Below are 20,051 nucleotides of genomic sequence, written 5' to 3'. Positions count from 1 at the left end.
ATGAGGCTCTGTCACATCAAACCCCTTAAGAAATTTGCTGCTGTCAAATCTGACATTTGTCCTTTTTGCACAGCCTTGACATCCCCTCAGATCACTGCATCCCACAACCTTGGACTAAATCAGTCATCTATAGGTGAGAAAGCAAAGTACCAATTAATAATCAGGAATAAAAAGCTAACTTTGAATTTGAACACACAATAAAGCAGATAATTCTGGGGCTGAAGAAATTAAAAACCACATGTGTTAATATACTGACTCGCTCCTTCCAGAGCACAGCGCTGAACTGTGTGCCTAATCTACACACTTTAGCTCTAGAAAAGGTGTGCAAAGGCAATGTGTCACCATACGGGGTGTGCGGGGTGCTACCCAAGTCCCCAGCACCCAACTTACACCCACACCTGTGCACCTTGGAAAAGTAAAGCCCACCCGAATAGATGCATCAGACACCACAGTATCAGTTTGAGGATCTCAACTGAGCTGCTTTTACTGCTGTAATAAAAGTCTTGGGAAAATTGCTCTTTAGTTTCCATTCATAAGGAAAAAAAAAAAAAAAAAGAAAAGAGGATAATAACAGCACTTTTCATATTCCACAGGTTTATTATAAGCATGAAGAATGCCAAAAACTGTGCTTAAACACCAGGGTGCTGAGGACCCCTAAGTATTTTTAGAGGTGAGCCTTGGGGTGCTCCAAACTTTGCCTCTACCCTCGGTATGAAAGCAAAACTAGTTACAAAATAAGGTCAAAAAGCAAAAGGGGAGCTTGGGAGTTGAAAGGATCAGAATTTCCCTAAAGCAGGAATTAGTGCTACTACTAAGAAATGGGAAGTTCCAGGCAACGTATCTGAAAACCTGCTTTAGAAGGTTTTGTTTTTAAACCTGGGAGCAAATCTGAAGTGTTGCCTGCTAAGGACTGCCAGATTTGGATGGAAATGTGGACTGGATGGAGCCCTTCCTGACAGGGGATGGAGGAGCAAGACCACAACCAGGGTTATTTCCACCACAGACCATCATGGGGCAGTTAAAGTCAGGAGGAGCATCAAGAGAAGCAAGGGTGGATGGAATGAAATGGGATCACACAGAGCAGGAGTTATTTGGAGCTCCCACCATCCACTGTCTCCTGGCGGAGGCTGAGTTACCACAAAGCAGATGGTTTGAAGGACGTCATATCACTATTCTTCTGCCAGGGGACTTCCACAGTGCTGGTGGGAACAGCCTGCAGCCACATGCAACCCCTGAGTAAACCCATCTAGGAGGAGCTGGCAGAGGACACAGGCTAAAAGCATCACCTCCAGCGTTCCGGGGCTTTCTGCCACCCAGAAACCCTATCCTGTTCACACTCTCCCCACCACAAAGCTGAATTCCATCACCCACGTCCCTTAGTCACAGCTAAGGCTTCATTCTGGGAAACGGCTGGTCTTGTTCCTGACTGCCTGACCTGAAGTCACCTCCATCTTCAGACCCATCCACAAACAGAGCGGTACTCAAAGTACGGGGCCAAAACCCCTCAAACTCACCCCAACGTAACACACTGCCTTGGCTAGGCAAAGCCAGTTGGAGGAAGGGGAACTGCAAAATTCCACTTTTAGCACCAAGATGGCCAGGGGACAATGATAGGAGAAGGGCAAAGACCTCCCAGCACCAAATGGATGAGTTGTTTGCCTCTTCCTTGCCTTTGCTGGGTGTACAGCAACCACCCACCCCATTGGGAATATCCCTGTCAGTTCAGAAACGCAGCTCACACCTCTGATGTAATTCCAGTTTATCCTCTTATTTAGGTAATCTCTAAACTTGACTCCAAGTCCACAACCACCACGGAGTTCCCTTCACATGGGCACATCATCACACAGCAGCACCAGGGCACTGGGACTTTCTCCACCCTTCAGCAAGAAGCCCAGATAGAACCCTCACGCTCACCCTTATGCACAGAACCATCAACATCTCTAATTTTTCTTGTAAGTGACTAGAACACACTAAACCCCATTCTGATCTGTAGACTTCAACCTCATCCACGAATGCACATTAAATATGCAGACTGCCCTATTTTACTCCTGTTTTATCCAGATTCAGCCAACATTGCTGAGAGATATTAATTTAGTTTTTCCACATCCTCTATGCGGTTTCAGGCAACTTCATGCCATGAAGGGGAGTAGAAAACCCCCATTGCTCTCTGCAAAGAGTCCCCATGTCCAGCAAAACAAAACCTAGAGGTGTGGGTCAGGTCCCAAGGGCTACATGGAATAAGCTGTTACATGCCTCCTCTTTCCTCAGCTTGCTATAAATATGTATTACAGGCTCGCTTAGCCAAGGAGTAACAAAGCAAGGAAAATTAAGACAAAGACAATTACCCAAGTGTAATTTCCCCTTTTCAATTTTTTTTTAATACAAAGGCCTAATGTTAATTGGGTATTCTTGGTGACAAGAAGTCTCAAATGTTTAGAACTAAATCCCAGGATATTTTACTGTTTTGCAAGTGCCTTTCCCTGGGACATTTCCCCCAGGGAAAAGCCCTCCAGAGCTTGACATCTATCCATGTCTTTTCTACTAGGAGCCCAGGGCCAAACTGCTGTTCCTTGATGGACACCACCAGGGCATTGCTGCTGCACTGGGTGATGGGAAAGTTGTGGTCACCCATCCCTGGAGACATCCCAGGCCAGGCTGGACGGGGCTCTGAGCAACCTGATCTGGGTGAAGATGTCCCTGCTCAAGGGAGCTTTGAAGGTCCCTTCCAACCCAAACTATTCTCTGGTTCTATGACCCACTGGCCACCAAATGCCTGGGGAAATCCAGCCCCACGGTGCAGGCAAAGCCCTGTGGGATGTGTGGGAATTCAGGCATCTTTTAAAAAACATGGACTGAAGCTTTCTGACATCTGTCTCCACCAGGTGAGGCAAACTTAAAAACATTATAATTCAGAACAGGCTCCAAGAGTAAAGCCAGGGAATGCCAGGAAAGACGGGAAGTGACTTATCCTTGAAATATGAAGTATTGTTCAACAGGGAATGCACTCAGGACGTGGCTGATCAGCAAAGCCTCTGCAGCCCCACAAACACCCCAAACTCTGCAAAGGCTCTCAGCGAAGTCCCAGTACCCAAAGCACTGGCAGCAACCTGCTGTGGCACAGCCCTCACTTCCCAGGAACTGGAGAACAACAGTTTTGTTTTGATTGAGATAAATCCCTGATTAAATCCATCAAACCCAGCTCCTGCAGGTGCTGGCATAGTGAATGACACATTCCTAACCAGGCTTCCAAAAACTCACTCAATCGCTGAGCTGGGCAAAATAGCGGAGTTTATTTCACATTAAATAAAGCCCTCTGCGTTATTATTGTTATTATAATTTTTTAAAATATTTTTGTATATTATCAGCCTCTCCAACATGACAGATTTTCGGCCTCCCTTTTTCTATAAGAATTCTCATTCAGACTCTGGCAGCGGTCAGGGAGCTGGAGTGATGGAAAGCAGAGTGCTGCTAGACCAGTTAGAATCATAGAATCATTTAGGTTGGAAAAGACCCTTAAGATCATCGTTTTCTCACCTCTGACATGCACTACATCACTGTCTTGTCTCAGATTGCCTTTTTCTCCCTTTAATTTATGATCAAACACTTGGTGTAATTTTTCCCCTGACTTTAAGACACAAAGCAACTTGAACAGCTGGTCAGATGGAGCCTTCTACCCACCTTATCCCAGTTTTGAGACAAGGAAAAAAATTAGATAAAATCACTCTTAAGGGGCTGGGTGTCAAAAACCCTTCATGGAGAGGGATAAGTGGAGCAGCCTGTTGTCCTGGATCAGTCAGGGAGAAGGGCAGAGGCTGCTGATAGCCCAAGTGCTCCCATATGGGGATGGGGAAGGACAGCAAAGAGAGATCAGAAGCATCGTTCTGCTCCGAACTGTTACACAGGAACTAAACACCACTCTTGAAGCCTGCTACAAGGTTAAAAAGAAAATCAGGCAGCAAGCACTAGTGCAAAGCAGTTTGGGGCTGGCTAGTACACCCCTTGCCACTGGCCCTCCAGACACCATCGTTCCTGCTGTGCTGCCACAGGCTGTTTCACTTCTTGCTTACTCTGTAACCACTGGCTTTTCAGAAGAACATGCAAAAAAACCTGGCAAAGCAACATGGTCTGCCTAGCACCCTGCAGAAACAGGGTCAAGCCCCGGTGATTTTGGGCAGCCACCACCAAAGTGAGATGGGTGGAAATGCAGGGAGGGAGCGAGCACTGGCTTAGCCCCCAGGTTTGTCCCCTGCCCTGAAAGATGCTGCGGAGCATGATTCTGTGCAGAAGGTAAAGTATTGGGTTTGGTTTGCAAAAAAGCCCCGGAGCACCATCTCTTGAAAAAATACCTCAAAGGACAACCCAAATCTTGCTGAGTATTTGGAGAGAAACCACCACCAACTTGATAAGGACTGGTAGTCCTTGCTCTTTCCGGATGCCAGGCTCGAAAGCATCTCGAGGCTGACTTATCTGGCTGCCTGCAGATCTCCTTGGAAATAAACAAATGCCGGTGTAAGCAACAGTTTCCAAACTGAACTTGGATAGTTTCACAAAGCAGCAGTGGAGGGCTGAGCCTCCGGCAAGGCATCACCCAGGATGGTTTTGCATTGTAACGTGGCTGGGAGGAAACGGTCAAACTGTTTACCAAAGAAATTCAAAAGTTTTCCAAGAACAAGATTAGGGGGAAAATAAGGAAAGAATTTAATATGCCGCTCCCAACAGCCTGGAAAGCTTAGTAATTAAATTACAGAAATTGCTCACAGGGAAGGGGGATCCAGGGCTGAAAAGGCAGGAGGGAGCAGCAGCAACTTATCTTTTCAGAGGGCAAAGGGATGGGGGAGCCCTGCTCATAGATAAAAATTCATGTTTAATGTTTTTATTGGTGCCATGCTGTTTCTTTGCTTGTTAGTCTGAGCTTACAGGAGATGCACAGATCTTGAAAGGGATCCAAAACATTTTTTCCTGATTTTTTAAAAAAGATTTAAATAAATACACCCTCCCAAACACAAATCACTATCCAGATCCTCCAAAAAGCTGCGTGCGGGTCTAGCACCCCTAGCAGGAAGCACCTTGGCAGCAGCCCCAGTCCCAGCCCCAGCACAGGAAGGGCAGAACCATTTCTCACTGACAAAGAAAAACAAGTCCCAGCCCTCCGCTCCAGATCCTGGTGGGCAGAGGCTGCTCCACCTGCTCCACTGGCACATTTGGGAACTGCCTTCACCCCCTGGCAGAGCTGTGACTGTGCATCTTCCCTCTCTATCAATTTTACCTTGCCTCAAACCCACCCAACCTGGGGGGAGCAAAATTGCACACGTCATACACAGATTTAGTAGGATTTGGATTTAATTGCAGCCTTGGCTATATCCCCGAGCTGCACAGCTAGCTGTCACTCCAGGAGCCTCCATCCCAAATAATACCACAAGGTCTGAGAGTGGATCTTTCCACCACCAGCCTGTTCAGACTCATTTTTTCAACCAAACACATCTCCAACACTCATTGTGCCATTATTGCTACTGAACATGGGAGAGCACCTTGGGAAACGGGGACAGGGGATAGATCAGTCTCAAGCAAAGCTGAGGTCACTTACCACCAAATATAGCATGGTGTAGAGGGAGAAGGACGCGTGCCCGGAGAAGAAGGATTTCCTGCAAAACAAAGCAGGTGCTAAGAACCAGCCACTATAATCTTCTTACACAGCATTATAATTTTACATGCATTATGGTGACTTGTCTGCTGCTACCGAGACAGTGCCAAAGCAGACGGACCTACAACCCCCAATCCTTTGGTTTATAAAATGCCCGTTATTCACCCCGCCTGCTCACAAGGCAAGAAAGCAAACGGATGGACAGGATGCTTGCATTGTTCGTCCCTTCCTGGTCTACTCATGGGACAGCAGTTATTTCCAGGATAGCCCAATAACTCAATCGTCTCGTCTCAAATAACCAGGAAACTGTAAAGAAATAAGAAGCGAGCAATTTCTCTGGAAGCTGAATTGCAGCATGTGAAAAGTGCCCCTGGAAATGTCAAAACTGGGCATCTGATGGATTTGATAGAGCTTGAAGGGGCGTTGACTGTGTGGAGTCTCCTTGGATGAGAAGCTCCCTTCTCCAATGCATGGGACAGCTTGAGCTGCTCACCATGAGCTCAGCTTTGGGGTGAATTCCCACATTGAGTAACCACTGAGGAAAACAATAGTGTAGGAGTAAAGAGAAAGGAAAAGAAATATTATTCAGCCACATCCCACAATTCCTGAGGGAAACTACCCAGTGCTGGCAGACGGAGTTACAGCCTTTGCAGAGAAAGCAGCATTTGAGTCATCTATTGTTGGCAGAGAAACCCTAAGACATATTTAGTGCGAGACAACATTTTGGTGGCAGCAACCCATCACTTTGACACCACAGGATCTCACCTGGCTTCCTGGACCTTGCTGTCGCTTCCCCTGCAGGTGTAGTTTTGGATGTAAACTCCCTTAGCGCAGTTGATCGTGGAGAAATCCAAATCGCAAACTTCCAGGAAATGCGGCCGCAAGCGCCCGACGGACACTTTGGCAATGTCTGTGAAGGACTGGCTGATGGCACAGCCAAAAACAAAGCAGCCCACCTGCTTGTAGAGTGCTGCCACGTAAGGGTTCTGGATAAAGGAGCGCGACTTCTCCTTCAGGTAGTGGATGCGGTAGAGCTCGCCCGTTATAATCTGTGGGGGAAAACACAACAGAGAGGTTAGAGAGCAGGAAAGATGCTGTGCGAGACCAATGATGAGTGGCAAACGTGGAGCCAAGACAGGTCTTCGTCCTCTGAGCATCTCAAAACGAGAATCTGCTTCCACAGCAAGGAAGGAGAGCACATAGCCCAGCATCTCTCCATCCTCCTCCTCTTCCCTCTCAAGAAGAGATGTTCCAAGTATTTTTAATGGAAAAATTCCATAAACAAGAAAGAAAAAAAACAAAAACCAAACCACACTACATTTTTGATTTAGCACATTGGCATATCTTTACAGAAGTGAAATAGTGCCCCACATCTATATCAGCATAGTGGAAAAAAAAAATAACATAAAATGGATAAAGAATGAGTGTGCATTTGGGAGGGGGAGGCCAGATCCATTACCCCCATATCAAACTGATTTTGGAGGAAAACAAATGAACAACCTGCTTATCTTCCCCTCTGAAAACCACAAGCACAACAGAGGAAGACTTAGAAAGCCCCAACCTTTCCAGATTCTGTCCCAAAATTAGCCGCCAACAGACCAAATTCAAGCTGCTCAAATTCTCCATAAATGCCAGCTATTTCTGGGCATATCAATGGGTATTGCTATTGCACGGCAACAAATCATGTATTTCTCATGACAGGGGTGCTGCTGTTTGACAATATCACCATAAATCACAGCCCAAGAGCAGAGGATCTTACTTCTCATAATCCTGATGCTTAAAAGGTGGGTTAATGAAAATCAGACTGTGAAATCAAGTCCAAATGTCTCACCGCTCCCAAAGAGGCAAAGGCTTAAATTGTTCTCCGCCACATTACACACCTAGTTTCTGAGCTCCAGATTTACAGCTTTAGGATTTTATTCATTACTTTAAATGTTTTCATACCTGAGTAATAAATTGAGGCAGGTTTGGTTGTTGTTTTTTTTTCAGCCACCCCCTCAGCCTTGCCCCTCTCCAGTCACAAGGACTGTGATATGTAAAATTAAGTTTCAGGAAAAATGCCTTCATGTTAATTCCTTTCTGGAGCAGCCAGCAATATTCCTCTGACGTGGCAGCCTGCCAGTGGCATGCAGGAGACAAGGCTCCCCTGCCTACCTTTTTTAAAAGCTTGGCACAACCTTTGGAAAGTAATAAACTGGAAAGTATGGCAATTAGACTAAGAGGAGATGAAGCTGTATCATTGTTTGAACTCACTTGTACTGTAGCTTGAAAAAACAAAAGTTGACCTAGGGCAGCTGAAATGGCAGCTAAGCAGGTTTTATCAAAGAGAGATACAACTATAATAATAAAAACTAAAGGCCAAGTCAGAGCGCTTTGCTACCAATGAACAGAAATATCTGGGTGGCTGTACCATCATTCAGGGTTTACATGTCGCCACGGAGATTTACTCTTGGTCGTGACCAGGAGTTGTCTGGGAAGCTGCAGCTAACCGGCTCCAGCATAATTTTAATCCTCTGAGACTCCAAAGACCATGGTTTAACTCCATTTTGGACTACGTTCCAGCACAAGCTGGCAGCCAGGACATCTTCTTGCATGAGAACTGCCAAGGGAGGTTGGAGTGCCTCCTGCTCCTCTGCCAGGAGGCAACTCCAGAGCATCCTGGATGGACACAGATGCTCCTGCACAGGGGCATGACCACCACCTGCAGCCTCCCAAAAGCCTGAATTCACAAGAGAAGCCACAAGGCTCAAAACTCATGGCTTTTGCAGAGGGGCAACAAGGCAACTTAAGGGCGACATCTGATACTGGTAGATGTGCCATTACTCCAAACTCACAAATGGATCCATGTAAACCTGAGACTCTTGCCCTGGGAAAGGCGTGTGACCATTTTTTAAACAGGGATCGACAAAAGTCTGGGGATTAATATTTTTCTCTCACCTTTGGTGGTCTGGGTAATTGCATACATGTAGCAAATTGTAAATTGGAGACTTCATTCCCTTGCTAACATGCTGCTGGGCAGTCTTGAACCCTCCCTGCTTAGTTACAGCCATGGCTCAGATCTTAATGAGAAGGTAAAAATCGGGTAAACTTGGATTTTTTGGCAGTGCCATCCCAGGTAAAGCAGGATGGTGAAAAACTAATGCAGCACAGATGTGCATGAACTGAGAGGAGAAAAAAAACAAGTCATAAAGACACTAAGCTCTTCTTGTGCCTTGTGCTTCTGAGCAAGCCACCTGCCTGGGACATATGCCATGCCTATGTGACAGGCACAGCCCTTGGGGGACTGTCACACACATTTAAGAAAGATGGTCACTAGAGAGGAGCCAATATCACACTTTTGTGCCTAGGAATGCTTTTGCCAGACTTTGGGTTGTCATACCCATTTTATTGTTATTATCAGGCATCACCAGCAACTAAATTAGCCTGTAATTAATTTTAGAGCTTTTCTAATCACTTATGTCTCTGGTGTAACGTTTTCTGTGACTAATCACATTGAAGCACACCACCTTCAACTGTAAAACAATCAACTAATCTGTCTGTGTGACACAGATCATCTAGGAAATTAATCTTCTTAGGTATTTTTAATAGGCTTTCAAGACCCATCAAGTGTGGGTATGCAGGGTGCCTCAGCAGCAATACCCATATGAGGCTCAGGATGGGGAAAATGCCACCTTCCCCTGGCCATCCCAGGGACCATCAACATGCTTCTGTGCTCAAGATGATCAAACTAACCATCTTCCAGCAAGAAGAGCAGTCAGGAGAGGTGCAAAAGCACACAGCCCAGGGGAACGAGAATCTCCAGGGTCATCTGCATGGAAATTTGCCTGAAGTCAGTAAATATATAGGTATTAAAACCAAATGCATATCCTCCCGCATCCTGATTGAAGCAAAGGTCTTTGCCTCCACTGTTTACTTAACAAGCACTCTGGGTGTCCTCAAGCCATTTAAAACATGACCTGGACCTTTTACCCCAGGCTAGGCTGCCCGTGACGCCATGTAAAGCAAGGGTGTGAAATTTTGGCTGCGCCATCCAAAACGCCAGGTCCCTAGAAGTCCTCATAACCACCGCCCTGCCTTCTGAAGGCAAACGTGAACGAGAGGAGTGGAGTCAGTGCTTTGTGGATTTGGAAGGAATTTCTATTATGCTACAGTAATGCTGGTATCTGGGTTACATCTGAAAAAAGAGGTCAGGCTGACTTGAATTTTCCATGCATGCTGCCATAGCAAAGAAATCTGTTGCTTCAATTCCTTGTTAGCCATTTGCATCACTCAACAGCAAATAAGTGAGCTTTTGAATTTACCTTATTAAGTTATATTTGTTGTGGGCACAGCGAAGCAAGGGCAGAAACAATTAATTCTTTGGGGATTTTCTTTCTCTTTTAATCGACCTGCTATTTCGTGGTAGAAAGTTGACGGATCACATAGGCAACTGATTATGTTTCCAGTTTCTGTTCCAACTCCTGTATTTGCCACTGCCTCGTTACTGATCAGCAGCACACTCCACATGGAGCCAGCGTGCTGATAGCTCAGGCAGTAATGTGAAAACGAGAGGCTTTTCCATTTCATTTTTATGGCTTTTCCACACGGAGGTAATTCACCTGCAGGGTAAAATTCTGCCGTGTTTATAGAACTGGGGGTCTGGCACCTTTTGAGGAGGGAGGGGGTGTAGGAACAAGTCAGTTTTGGGGACCTGCTTTGCTCAGCGACTATATGTGGTCAGGAAATGATGGAGATATTCACACCACAAAGCAGCAAGGCTGGGGATGAGGTATTACCAAAGCAGGCACCATGCCATGCTGAAATAGCGATTAGCCATGACATTGGTCCTTTGAGGAAAGATGAAGGCCAAGAGGGGAAGAAGCGCTCTTGACCATCTCCATTCCTCTCCAGCTGAAGGACCAAGAAAAGGACATTTCTGGGAAAGCACCTGAGCTGTGCTGGCAGCAGGTGAGAAAGAAAACACAGCTACTTTTCATAGTGAAATTTAATTTTCAGCTGGAAGCGTTTAACCAACAGCCAGGAGAAGCTCTTGCCTTCTGCCCCAGCACCAGTTACGTGCTGGCATAAGGAAGCTCAGCTCCATGGCTGAATTCAGCTTTTTGGCTGACATATAAAGCTCTCACCATGCAATTGTTCCCTAGCACGACTCTAGGAAACCTGGCAGAAAAAGAGAAATAAGGAGGCATTTGGAAGGTGATGCATTAACTACTTTTTATAGCAAGGACACAAGGAATATGCTCCACCTGGAAGGTCTTAATTGTCTTTTTAATACAGCTGTAATATACAATCTCTTAAAACTCTAATACTAACCTGTGAAACTGTTCCAGGCACTAGTTAGCTGAAAAGATTTTGGGTTTTTTTTTCTTAACCTTATAAAATAGGCAAATACCAACAGTTATTTGAATAGGCACAAGTCCTTACCGACACTCAAGTCTTTTTGCTTATACTCTGAACTTCTACCGGAGGGTGAAAAAACTCTTGTGGATCTCACAGACTTGCCCAAACAGCTTTGGGCCTGTTTATGAGCTTCAAGAGGAATCTCATTCCTCCCGTTACAAGCTTTCATTTGCAAATGTCTATTGCTCCATGCTCATGAGGAAGTCAGATAATTGTAGACAGTATGGACACACCAGCAAGATGCTGTTAAACCCCCAACACTGACAGGCCACTGGTGCCATCAGCTGAAGAGGCGACAAAAAGCCTTGGAGGATGCCCAAGGGACAGGAGAGGAGGTTTTGGAGGTGGGTACTTACAGCGAGGATGGCAATGAGGATGCCCGCGGCACACAGCACTGCGTCGTTGATTGTCTCCATCGTCTTCAGCGGGTACCTGATGCTGTCATCATCACAGTAGAAGCCCCGCTGGTAGGGCTGGATTGTGCTCGTTTCAATGATGAGGAAGGGCAACCCAGCTAGAAGAAGGGGGAGACAATAACCAAACCCATCAGCAATACAGGCAAAGACAAGCAACTCATCAAAAACAAACAAACAAAAAAAACCAACCAGAAAACCCATTGCAAACCATGCAGCACCATTCCTGATGCTTTTCTTTTCATATTGCTATTGTTCCAAAGGGAATGGCATTGGGATTTGTTTTTCCAAGTTGCTCTTGTCGAGAAAAAGCATCTCTTCTGTTATGGTTATCAGATGTCTGCACTGCCTGGTTTCAGTTAAGCCTCGTGCACTGCAGGTATTAACTTACAGGAATGGATCCCTAAAGCAATCCCTCTGCTAAAAGCCATGAAAATGAATCTGGCACTTTTCTCCAGAGAGGGCCTGATGCTCTGCTGAGCACCTCGCAGCAAGGCAGCCTAGAGCTGTGCAAACAAACACTGGAGTATCCAGTGTCAGCACCGCTTCTCCTACCTGCTCCATCCCCATTACTTTTAGGCCTCCAAAACCTTCTTCGGCTCCCTCCTCTCTGTATTTACAGAGTATATGTATGTTCGTGCCTACTAATGCCATAAGTCTACACGCTTTGAGCAGCTTGTAGGACACCCATCCTTGACCCATCTGTGCAAGGGAAAACTGAGCACAGACCCAGCCAGCCCGTCCACAAGAGCTGCTGAACTCCCATCAGAGCCAGTTCACCTTCAATCACATTAAAAACAGCTGAAATCCATTTTTAAAAGCTGTTTGTGAACCCCCTGTGCAGAATCTGCATCTGCACAGCTTGGATGGACCTTTGCACCAGGCATGGAGTTCAAAAACAGGGGGCGATGAGTTAGGGGACACATTATGAAGGGGATACCTCAAAACTGCTGCACGCAACTCCATATTCTTCTAAGTATTTCAGAGAAATACAGCATTACCTCAGACCTGGAAGGAGAACCATGGGGTATTTCCCAGCCCTGATGTTACTTTGGGGCATGGCACGCTCCTTCCCTTTGCCTCAGTTTCCCCTTCCATCATTGCTGTCAAGGCCATCACAGAGAGAAGTAGTACATCCCTACCAAAACAACCCTCAAATTCCCTGAAACCTGTGTTGGGAGTAAATTACAAACCACAAGGTACAGGAAACCCTCCTCCCACTTGCAGAGCAAAACCCAGGTAAGGGGAAAACAAACACACAGCAATTCAAACTGTCCTTGGGCCAACAGGTCTCACACCCAGATCCTACAGAAAGCACTAGGGAATATTTGTCAACCACTAACTTGCTTATGTATCTGTGGGTTTGTTTAAACTGAGATGTCTAAGACATCAGAGGGTTTTTCCTTCTAAAATATAAATAAAAAAAATGAAGTGCTGTTGGGTTTCAGCAAAATTTGGCCACAGTACATTGTTAGTGATCATGATCTGCTAGATATGATTAGCAAAGGTACCATCCAGAGAGTTAAAAAGTGTCGCCCAAATAATGTTCCCTATCTCCATGTGAATCACTTTCTGCATTTCACTCTGCACTTGGCTCCTTTTCCTACATGTTAACAGGCTTGCCTAATCTGGGATTATTAGGGGGTTTTGTTAGTCTTAAGGAAAGGGAAAGTCCCCATCATCTGTTCCATGCGAGCAGGTACAACCACGTACAGACCCGAAGCCTCTCAAGTACCCAAGAGCAGCCGGGGCCACCGCTCAGGATCCCTTTCAGATCCTCTCTAAATCTCTGGAAATGGGTTAATCGCAAGCGCTGGGCCCCATGGTGCTTGGCAGAGCAGCACAGTTTCCACCACACATCTGAACTGGTGAGGAAAGGTTTCAGAACTGCCTGCCCAGCTCCGATTTGGTAAATAAAAATCGGACATCTTGTGTGAATCCAGCTGATCTTCACTCCATTATTTAACCGTTTTGATGCCTAGCCAGCTTGGCCCCAAAATCTGCCTCTGATGCCGGCAATCCAATATTAATAGGCCACTTAAAAAATCCTTAGTTTCCCAATGAAAAATTGCAGGAGAAGAGCTAATGTTGCTTGGGATGGTCCAATTTCACATGCACTTGAAGCAGCAGCGTAACAGTTGAACTTAGGGAGTAGACATGCCACGGTTACGTGGCTTATTGTTATTTCTCCAGTTCCTTTTGTTAATAGCTTTCACATGACAGGTCTGTAAAACACATGTTCCCACAGACAATAAAATACATCTGAAATCTAAAACTGGCTTTTTCTTTTTTTTTTAAAAAAAGGACAATAGTGTTCCTATATATTATGTGAACCCAGGAATAATAAAGATTTTTTTCCCTTCATTCATTGAACAGCATGGGGTAGTATTTCCGCATTTCAATTACATGTACACTTGCCACAGCTATAATAAGAGTTTAACTGACCTATATGGTATACATTTTCTTAAAATGCGCATAGGCATAGTTTCGAAAATGCAATGGTTTTGTTTTCTCTCCTATGAACTTGCGGTTTAGTGGGATATTGCCAATCAAGTCTTGACATTTTTCCAGCAAAACAGTAACCTCAGATTCCCCTTTTTCCCCCTTTCCTTTTTTTTTTTTCTTTTTAACATGAGAAACATAAACATCCTCTCCATAGCTGAATGGATATTACTTAGAAGACATAACACGCTCTTGATTTCAAGGGCTGGGTGACTGGCTGCTCTTTCAACCCAAGGAAGCAAAGACCTCAGCCCATTCCAAATTGTGAATTGGGCTCAAGAAGGTTCTTCTTCCACGAGGTTATTTCTTGGAGGATGGGTTGTCTAAGTGACTAGGTCATCACCCACATCTTTGTTCAGCAAGAGGTTTCCAGCACAGAGGAGCCTCTAGCAGTGCCAAAAGACAGCCAGAGAAAGGGTTTTGCAGAAAAAACACTACAGAGGGAAGTCTGGAAAACAGAAAATTAAACACAGAGAGAGATGCCTTTGGAATCCCTCAGCAAAACACCACAGAGACATTATTCACACTAGAACATCTGCCAAAGGCAAAGGTATCCAGAAGAGGGGCTACAGCCCACACACACCCTTGGAAAGCAGCGTAGGGTTGTACCGTGAAGATGGTGCATGTGGCTTCCTCACTCTTTCTGACCCTGTCTGCCTCTCTGGTTCAGTCTTTTAATAGGAAATTCACATTACGCATCCCTGCTGCAGTGATTTGCATCAACAAGCTCAACAGCTAAACTCCCTGTAAGGTTTTCAGCCGCCACCACTTCTTCACCCACATTATAAAACTACTGAGCATACAAGAGGTACATATCAGAAAATGGTAACAAATGGTAACTTGCACTGAAGTAAGCAATAGACATACACAGTAGGTAAAAAAATTACACTGATCTTGGGATGGACACTCTTCTCCAAAAATGGTCCTATTTGGCTGTGGCTACAACGCACCTACGTGTACAGACCTACTGCAAAATCTTCAGCAATGCTGTAGAGGGGCCTCATGTCCTACTTAATACTGGTGTCTCCATGATGAGAAATGACACATCAGCCTACGGACCATACCCTAAGGCATGGAGGCAACCCTAGGGCATCCATGTGTAACCAGAGAATCACTGTTATCCTCATTTCACAGACACAGGAAACCAAAGCACAGAACAAAAGGAATTTACTTATTCTGATGCACAAAAACGTAAAAGGAGATGAGATTATCTTCTGAATCGTAACATCCTTCACAAGGTGAAGGGAAGTGGTGTTTTTTCCCTTATATAAAGGGGATTTTTTTGCTTTAATAACAGAACAAGGAAAACCCAACCACATGCTTTTATCTACACTATGCTGCAGGAGATCAAACAGGGCTCCAAAGCACGGTCATAACAGAAATCTCTTGGGGACTGATCCTGCTCCATATAAACAGGCTCAGCCCCACTCAAGGTGACACGGAGCAGGTGTGGACACTAACGAATTGTGAGAGACACCACGGGATGCCGTGGGGCTGGACACTGAAAAACGATGCTGCTTTTGTTGGGAGGAAGTCCAAGTGACTTGGTGACCTGTAACCGCTGGTGTCCTGTGCTAAGCTATCTCAGTGCAAGGTTTAAATTTATTTGTCTTTCTATTTAATAAAGCAAATCCAAGTTTAGAAATCTAGCACCAAGGAAAAAACATTCCTTGGTTAGCACCTTTAGTAAGAGGCAATTAATAGGCAATAATCTTGGGAAGGCTGGCAGTATGAAAGCTAAAACCCTGTCACTAAGCCTAAAAAAAACCCAACCTTGCAAAAACTCCATGTACTCTCTGGCTAGCTTGAAATGTGCACAAAATCAAAGGCAGAAATAAAAAGGGCTCTGTGTTGGGTATAGCACTTTGAATCTCTGAGTCTTTGAAAAGTTAACACTTGTGCAGATTTAATGGAGAAAAAAGAAAACAACAATCAAAAGGGGATAAGCTTTCCTTGGCCACCCATCGGAAAAACCAAGGGAGCGGGAGGGGAAGAGGCGTTTCTGCAGTGACCCAACCATGCAGCTTTCATCTTCCCTGCTCAACCTTCACCTTTGCACCAAATTTAACACCATCTCAGTCTTTTTTTTTTCCCCACTAAATATTTCTTCTTTCAACCCTGCAGGTCAGTGGGATGTTGCTGGCTATCTCAACAAAGCAATGGTAATTTCTAACAAGCACTCAGTGATGTGTTTGGCTGCCAGTGTCCAGGCCCTGGGCGTGTTTTTAAGGTTTCGGTAGATTAGACGTCTATCTTACTAAGTGAAAAAGGTCATTAAATAATTTGGCAGGGCTGAGGCACCTAATTTCTTATTCAAGACACATTCTGTAAATATTTGGTTACCTACAAGTGACGGGCTTTCTATTTGAAGTACTTAGTGGCTGATCTTGGGCACATATAAACCTTACTTGGTTTACAACATTTGTACATATTTTAAATGCATAATAAACAGATTAGCCTTCAGTAGGCTTTTATTGGGGCTTTAAAAGTGGGCTTCCCAGCTTTTAGAGAAGAATTGTAGTACTGCAGACAAGCCTTGGCAGCTGCTACAATGGTGCACAACTCTTGAAGTCAGTTGACATCATACAGATGTATACACACATAGATAAAATTTAATAACATGAAGAATAGAAGTATTTCCACATCTCCATCATATCAGGCATATGCTTAAAATCACAATAGGGTCTGATTCTGCACTAGCAACAACAAAATAGGTGGGGGAAGGAGGGATAGGGGCTTGGTCAGCCAAAAAAATAATTATCTCAAGGGACGTGATACACAGCCCAGCAGCAGATAAAACAAGGGTCCTACTGCAGGCTGAATTGGGCAATTATGTTGGGATTTTCAAAAGTCTTGAAAGCATCATGTGCCTCCTTTCCAATGTTTTTTGACTGAATCTTGATGTCATATATTTGCAAGAGTCAACTAGGCTAACATCAAAAATACAGAGTATCATCAAATCTCTGTTTTATTACCTGCTCAGTCTTAATTGTTCTTCACCTCAGTCCTAGCAGTCCAGAAGACTGCTCTGTGCATCTGCCTGTATTTTGGAAACACATCTAATATCTGTGTTTGCAAAACAGATTCCCATTCAACCCTATTACAGTTCCACTACTCTCAGCTACAGAGATGCATAAGGATAGGCAATTCTCTAAACACACAAACAAACCCTAGACTTTACTGTGGAACAGGTACCTGCTTTAGAGTGCTAAAGAACCTACAAACAAGGATCAGCATATATTGCATTTCTCTGATTTGATCTGTTTGGAAAAGTCCTAGGACACTACGGGTTGATTTCCACAAAAAAACCCAAGGTATTAGTTCATTTTCTACTTGCTATAGGTTCCCCCATATATCTCACACTAACCTTTGCGCCTACCTGTGTCAATCTATCTGGTGTCCTTCCTATCAAGAGAGTGTATTAAAAGAGCTTTATATTAAAGTGCACATATATTTATAATACCTAAAAAAATGCATTAATAAGAACAAAAGGTCTTATCCAAGCCACAATACCCAGATGCAGATAAAATTCTGCATTTGTAGGAGTAAAACAGATTTAAGCCACACTGGTCGACCAGCAATAGTTGGAGAGAGAGGATGAATATAAAAGACATTATCAACAGGAATCCAGAGCCAGCTCCAGTCAACCATAATGGAAACAAAGCCATCATTTCACATTGTCTACAGCAAGGAATAAAATGGTATATGCCGTGAAAATCCTAATGCATAGGCATCTTTTGCTTTGGAAGGTCTCGCAGATATGACGAGTCCAACCTAGGCTGACACAGCTTGAAGAGGGAGGAAAAGAAAATTAAAAGTGTATCTGTGGACTTCGCAATACCGAGGGCAAACAGATCATGTGAAAAATACACTGCAGCGACTATCATGTTTTCAATTACAAATGAAGCAAACACAGTTTGCTGTGCTGGTCAGTGGGTTTGGAACGAGCCCTGTATCACCACGGCTCCTCCGGGCTCAGCCTTCGAGGAAGGGTTGGGACCACCGCCCGGCCCCGGCAACGCTCGTGCTGCCGGAAAGGGGCACGACACCCCAGTTCTTTGTGGGAAATCTGGGAGTTTTCTTCCAAATCAATTTAAGGGTGAATAGAGCTGCTCCAGCCCTTCGCCCTTCATCCACATCTCCTCACTGACAAACACTGGCTGCAGGAACCCTCATATTTCCCTGTATAATAACAGATCTGCTCCATTCCATCAACCTCTATTCAAGAGGAAAGTTTGGTGGGCTGCTGTTGTTGCTTTAATATATAAAACAAGCAGCAGAAACTCCGTATTTGAGCTTACCGCCCCCAAACACCATGACATATAAGCTCTGGTTCTTCTCTTTGCACAGCCATGCTGAACCCTAACAAGAGCGAGTAGAAATAAAAAACTGCAGCCCATTCAACGTAGTCAACAAAATCAAAATTCTCTCTTCTATTTAAAAAAAAAAAAAAAAAGCCACAAAGGTTTTGAAGCAAAAATAAAGCCAGTTCACCCAGTCAACATCAAGTCCCTTAAAAAAAAAAAAACAAAAGACAATCTGCTGAACTGCCAAGCTTCCTCTCCCCTTCTTAGAGCATCCCAGTCAGGCACAGCAGCTGTAATTAAGCACGTTTTGGGAGCAACTGCTCCTGTGCAGGAGGCGGCAGAGCCGGTGTCCCCAGCACTGATGCCTACCGCAAGTAGCTTTCTGACCCAGTTCTGTCAATGTACCTATTGTAAATGCAAAATCCTTCTTCGGATTTGAAGCAGCAGCCACCTGCACAAATAAGGCTGGGTTATAACTCTGTAACTGAATACAAGCACTGAAAGCTTAAAAAGTTTGTAGTCCAAAAGGCACTTCTGACCTCTTCCTTAAAAGTTCACTAATCACTTTTATTTCATAATTTATTTCCTCTTAATATACTTGCTTAATATAATGCGCCACTTCCTCCTCCCCCCCGGCTTCTTCTCCTCCTTTCTTTTTTCTTGAAGTTCCCCAGGAGAAAATGGTATTACACAACTCCCTTGATTAACTGGAAATGAAACTTTTCCCCCTCAGTAGTCAAGATTTGGTAGAGTTTCCAGGATATAATACATAGCACAGTGCTGAAAGAAAGGCAAAAAAATGTGAGCATGAGTGGAAATGATCCCAAGGCCCTTCAAGCGATGGGGTTTGATCTCAGTGGCCCCTAGAGCAGAGCTCAGTCAAGCTTTGCCTATTCATCAATGGGTTAAAAAGGCGTAAAATTATCTCTTTTCTCCCTCCTCTGTATTTTGACTGCAGTTAGTGCGTGAAAGCGGCACCCTAATGTACACCAATACGTAAGTGAGATTGCACTGGTACTCAGGCAATATTAAAATTTAAAAAAAAATCATGGTCTTAATTAAAATAGTTTCGTGACATTGCAGGGGCAGGCAGGGGTGCTGCCCTGGCCATGCTGTCCACAGAAGTTTGAGTTACTATGGTGGAAAGCAGCTTGGGAATGGGTGACAGAGGTGCCCACCCCATGCTGCTTACAAGGATAGGATGACTTACCCATCCTGAACCCATCTGTGCCTAGATGAGACCCTACGAATTATTTGGGTCCCTGAAAGCCAAACAGAGATTTTGTGGGAACAGCATGGTTCCATACTTCGGAGTGCTTTTTATCCCCCTAAGAAACTTCAGATTCTGCTAATCCAAGTGATGTGGCAGCATCTCAGCAACACCTAAAATTTCACCACCCTCTTCTGCAAGTACAGAGCGAGCGCTAGCACAGGGGACAGCCACCACAGGCAAATCCACCTTGTCATACCCAGTGTCACGACAGCCCCTTTCCCACACACAGCCCCAGCCTCATCACGATGGCCATGTTTTGTAGCCGGGTGACATTTCATAGCCCAGTTTCCTTAAAGAACAGTACAAACTGGGCCAGGACAGGCAGTGGCCAAGTCTCTATTCACACTGAGTCAAGGGACACAACCAAAAATGGATAAATCCCAATTTCCCTTTCCAGCCCCTCTGTACCAATGCTGTGTTCTGCTGTCAAGGAAAGTGTGAATAAATTGGGGAAAAAAGGTTAAAGAAGCTCAAGGGAATAGCAGTCCTTTTTCTTTATTGTGGTTAATTTTAACAAA

General features: G+C 44.7%; 1 protein-coding gene across 1 annotated transcript in view; it reads right to left on the bottom strand.

The window, feature by feature from the left end:
- PLPP3 (phospholipid phosphatase 3) overlaps positions 1 to 20,051 on the bottom strand; it is a 44,528-nt gene that overhangs the window by 8,979 nt on the left and 15,498 nt on the right. The window contains exons 2-4 of the mRNA XM_065842162.2: positions 11,395 to 11,552; positions 6,407 to 6,690; positions 5,585 to 5,642 (exon numbers count right to left, since the gene is read on the bottom strand). Coding sequence (XP_065698234.1) covers positions 5,585 to 5,642; positions 6,407 to 6,690; positions 11,395 to 11,552 — 500 coding nt within the window. The remainder of the gene's footprint in view (positions 1 to 5,584; positions 5,643 to 6,406; positions 6,691 to 11,394; positions 11,553 to 20,051) is intronic.

Source organism: Patagioenas fasciata, chromosome 6 (assembly GCF_037038585.1).
Source record: "Patagioenas fasciata isolate bPatFas1 chromosome 6, bPatFas1.hap1, whole genome shotgun sequence".
NCBI lineage: Eukaryota > Metazoa > Chordata > Aves > Columbiformes > Columbidae > Patagioenas > Patagioenas fasciata.
Note: the sequence above shows the minus strand (reverse complement) of the source record. Positions and strands in the feature narration are given on the sequence as shown.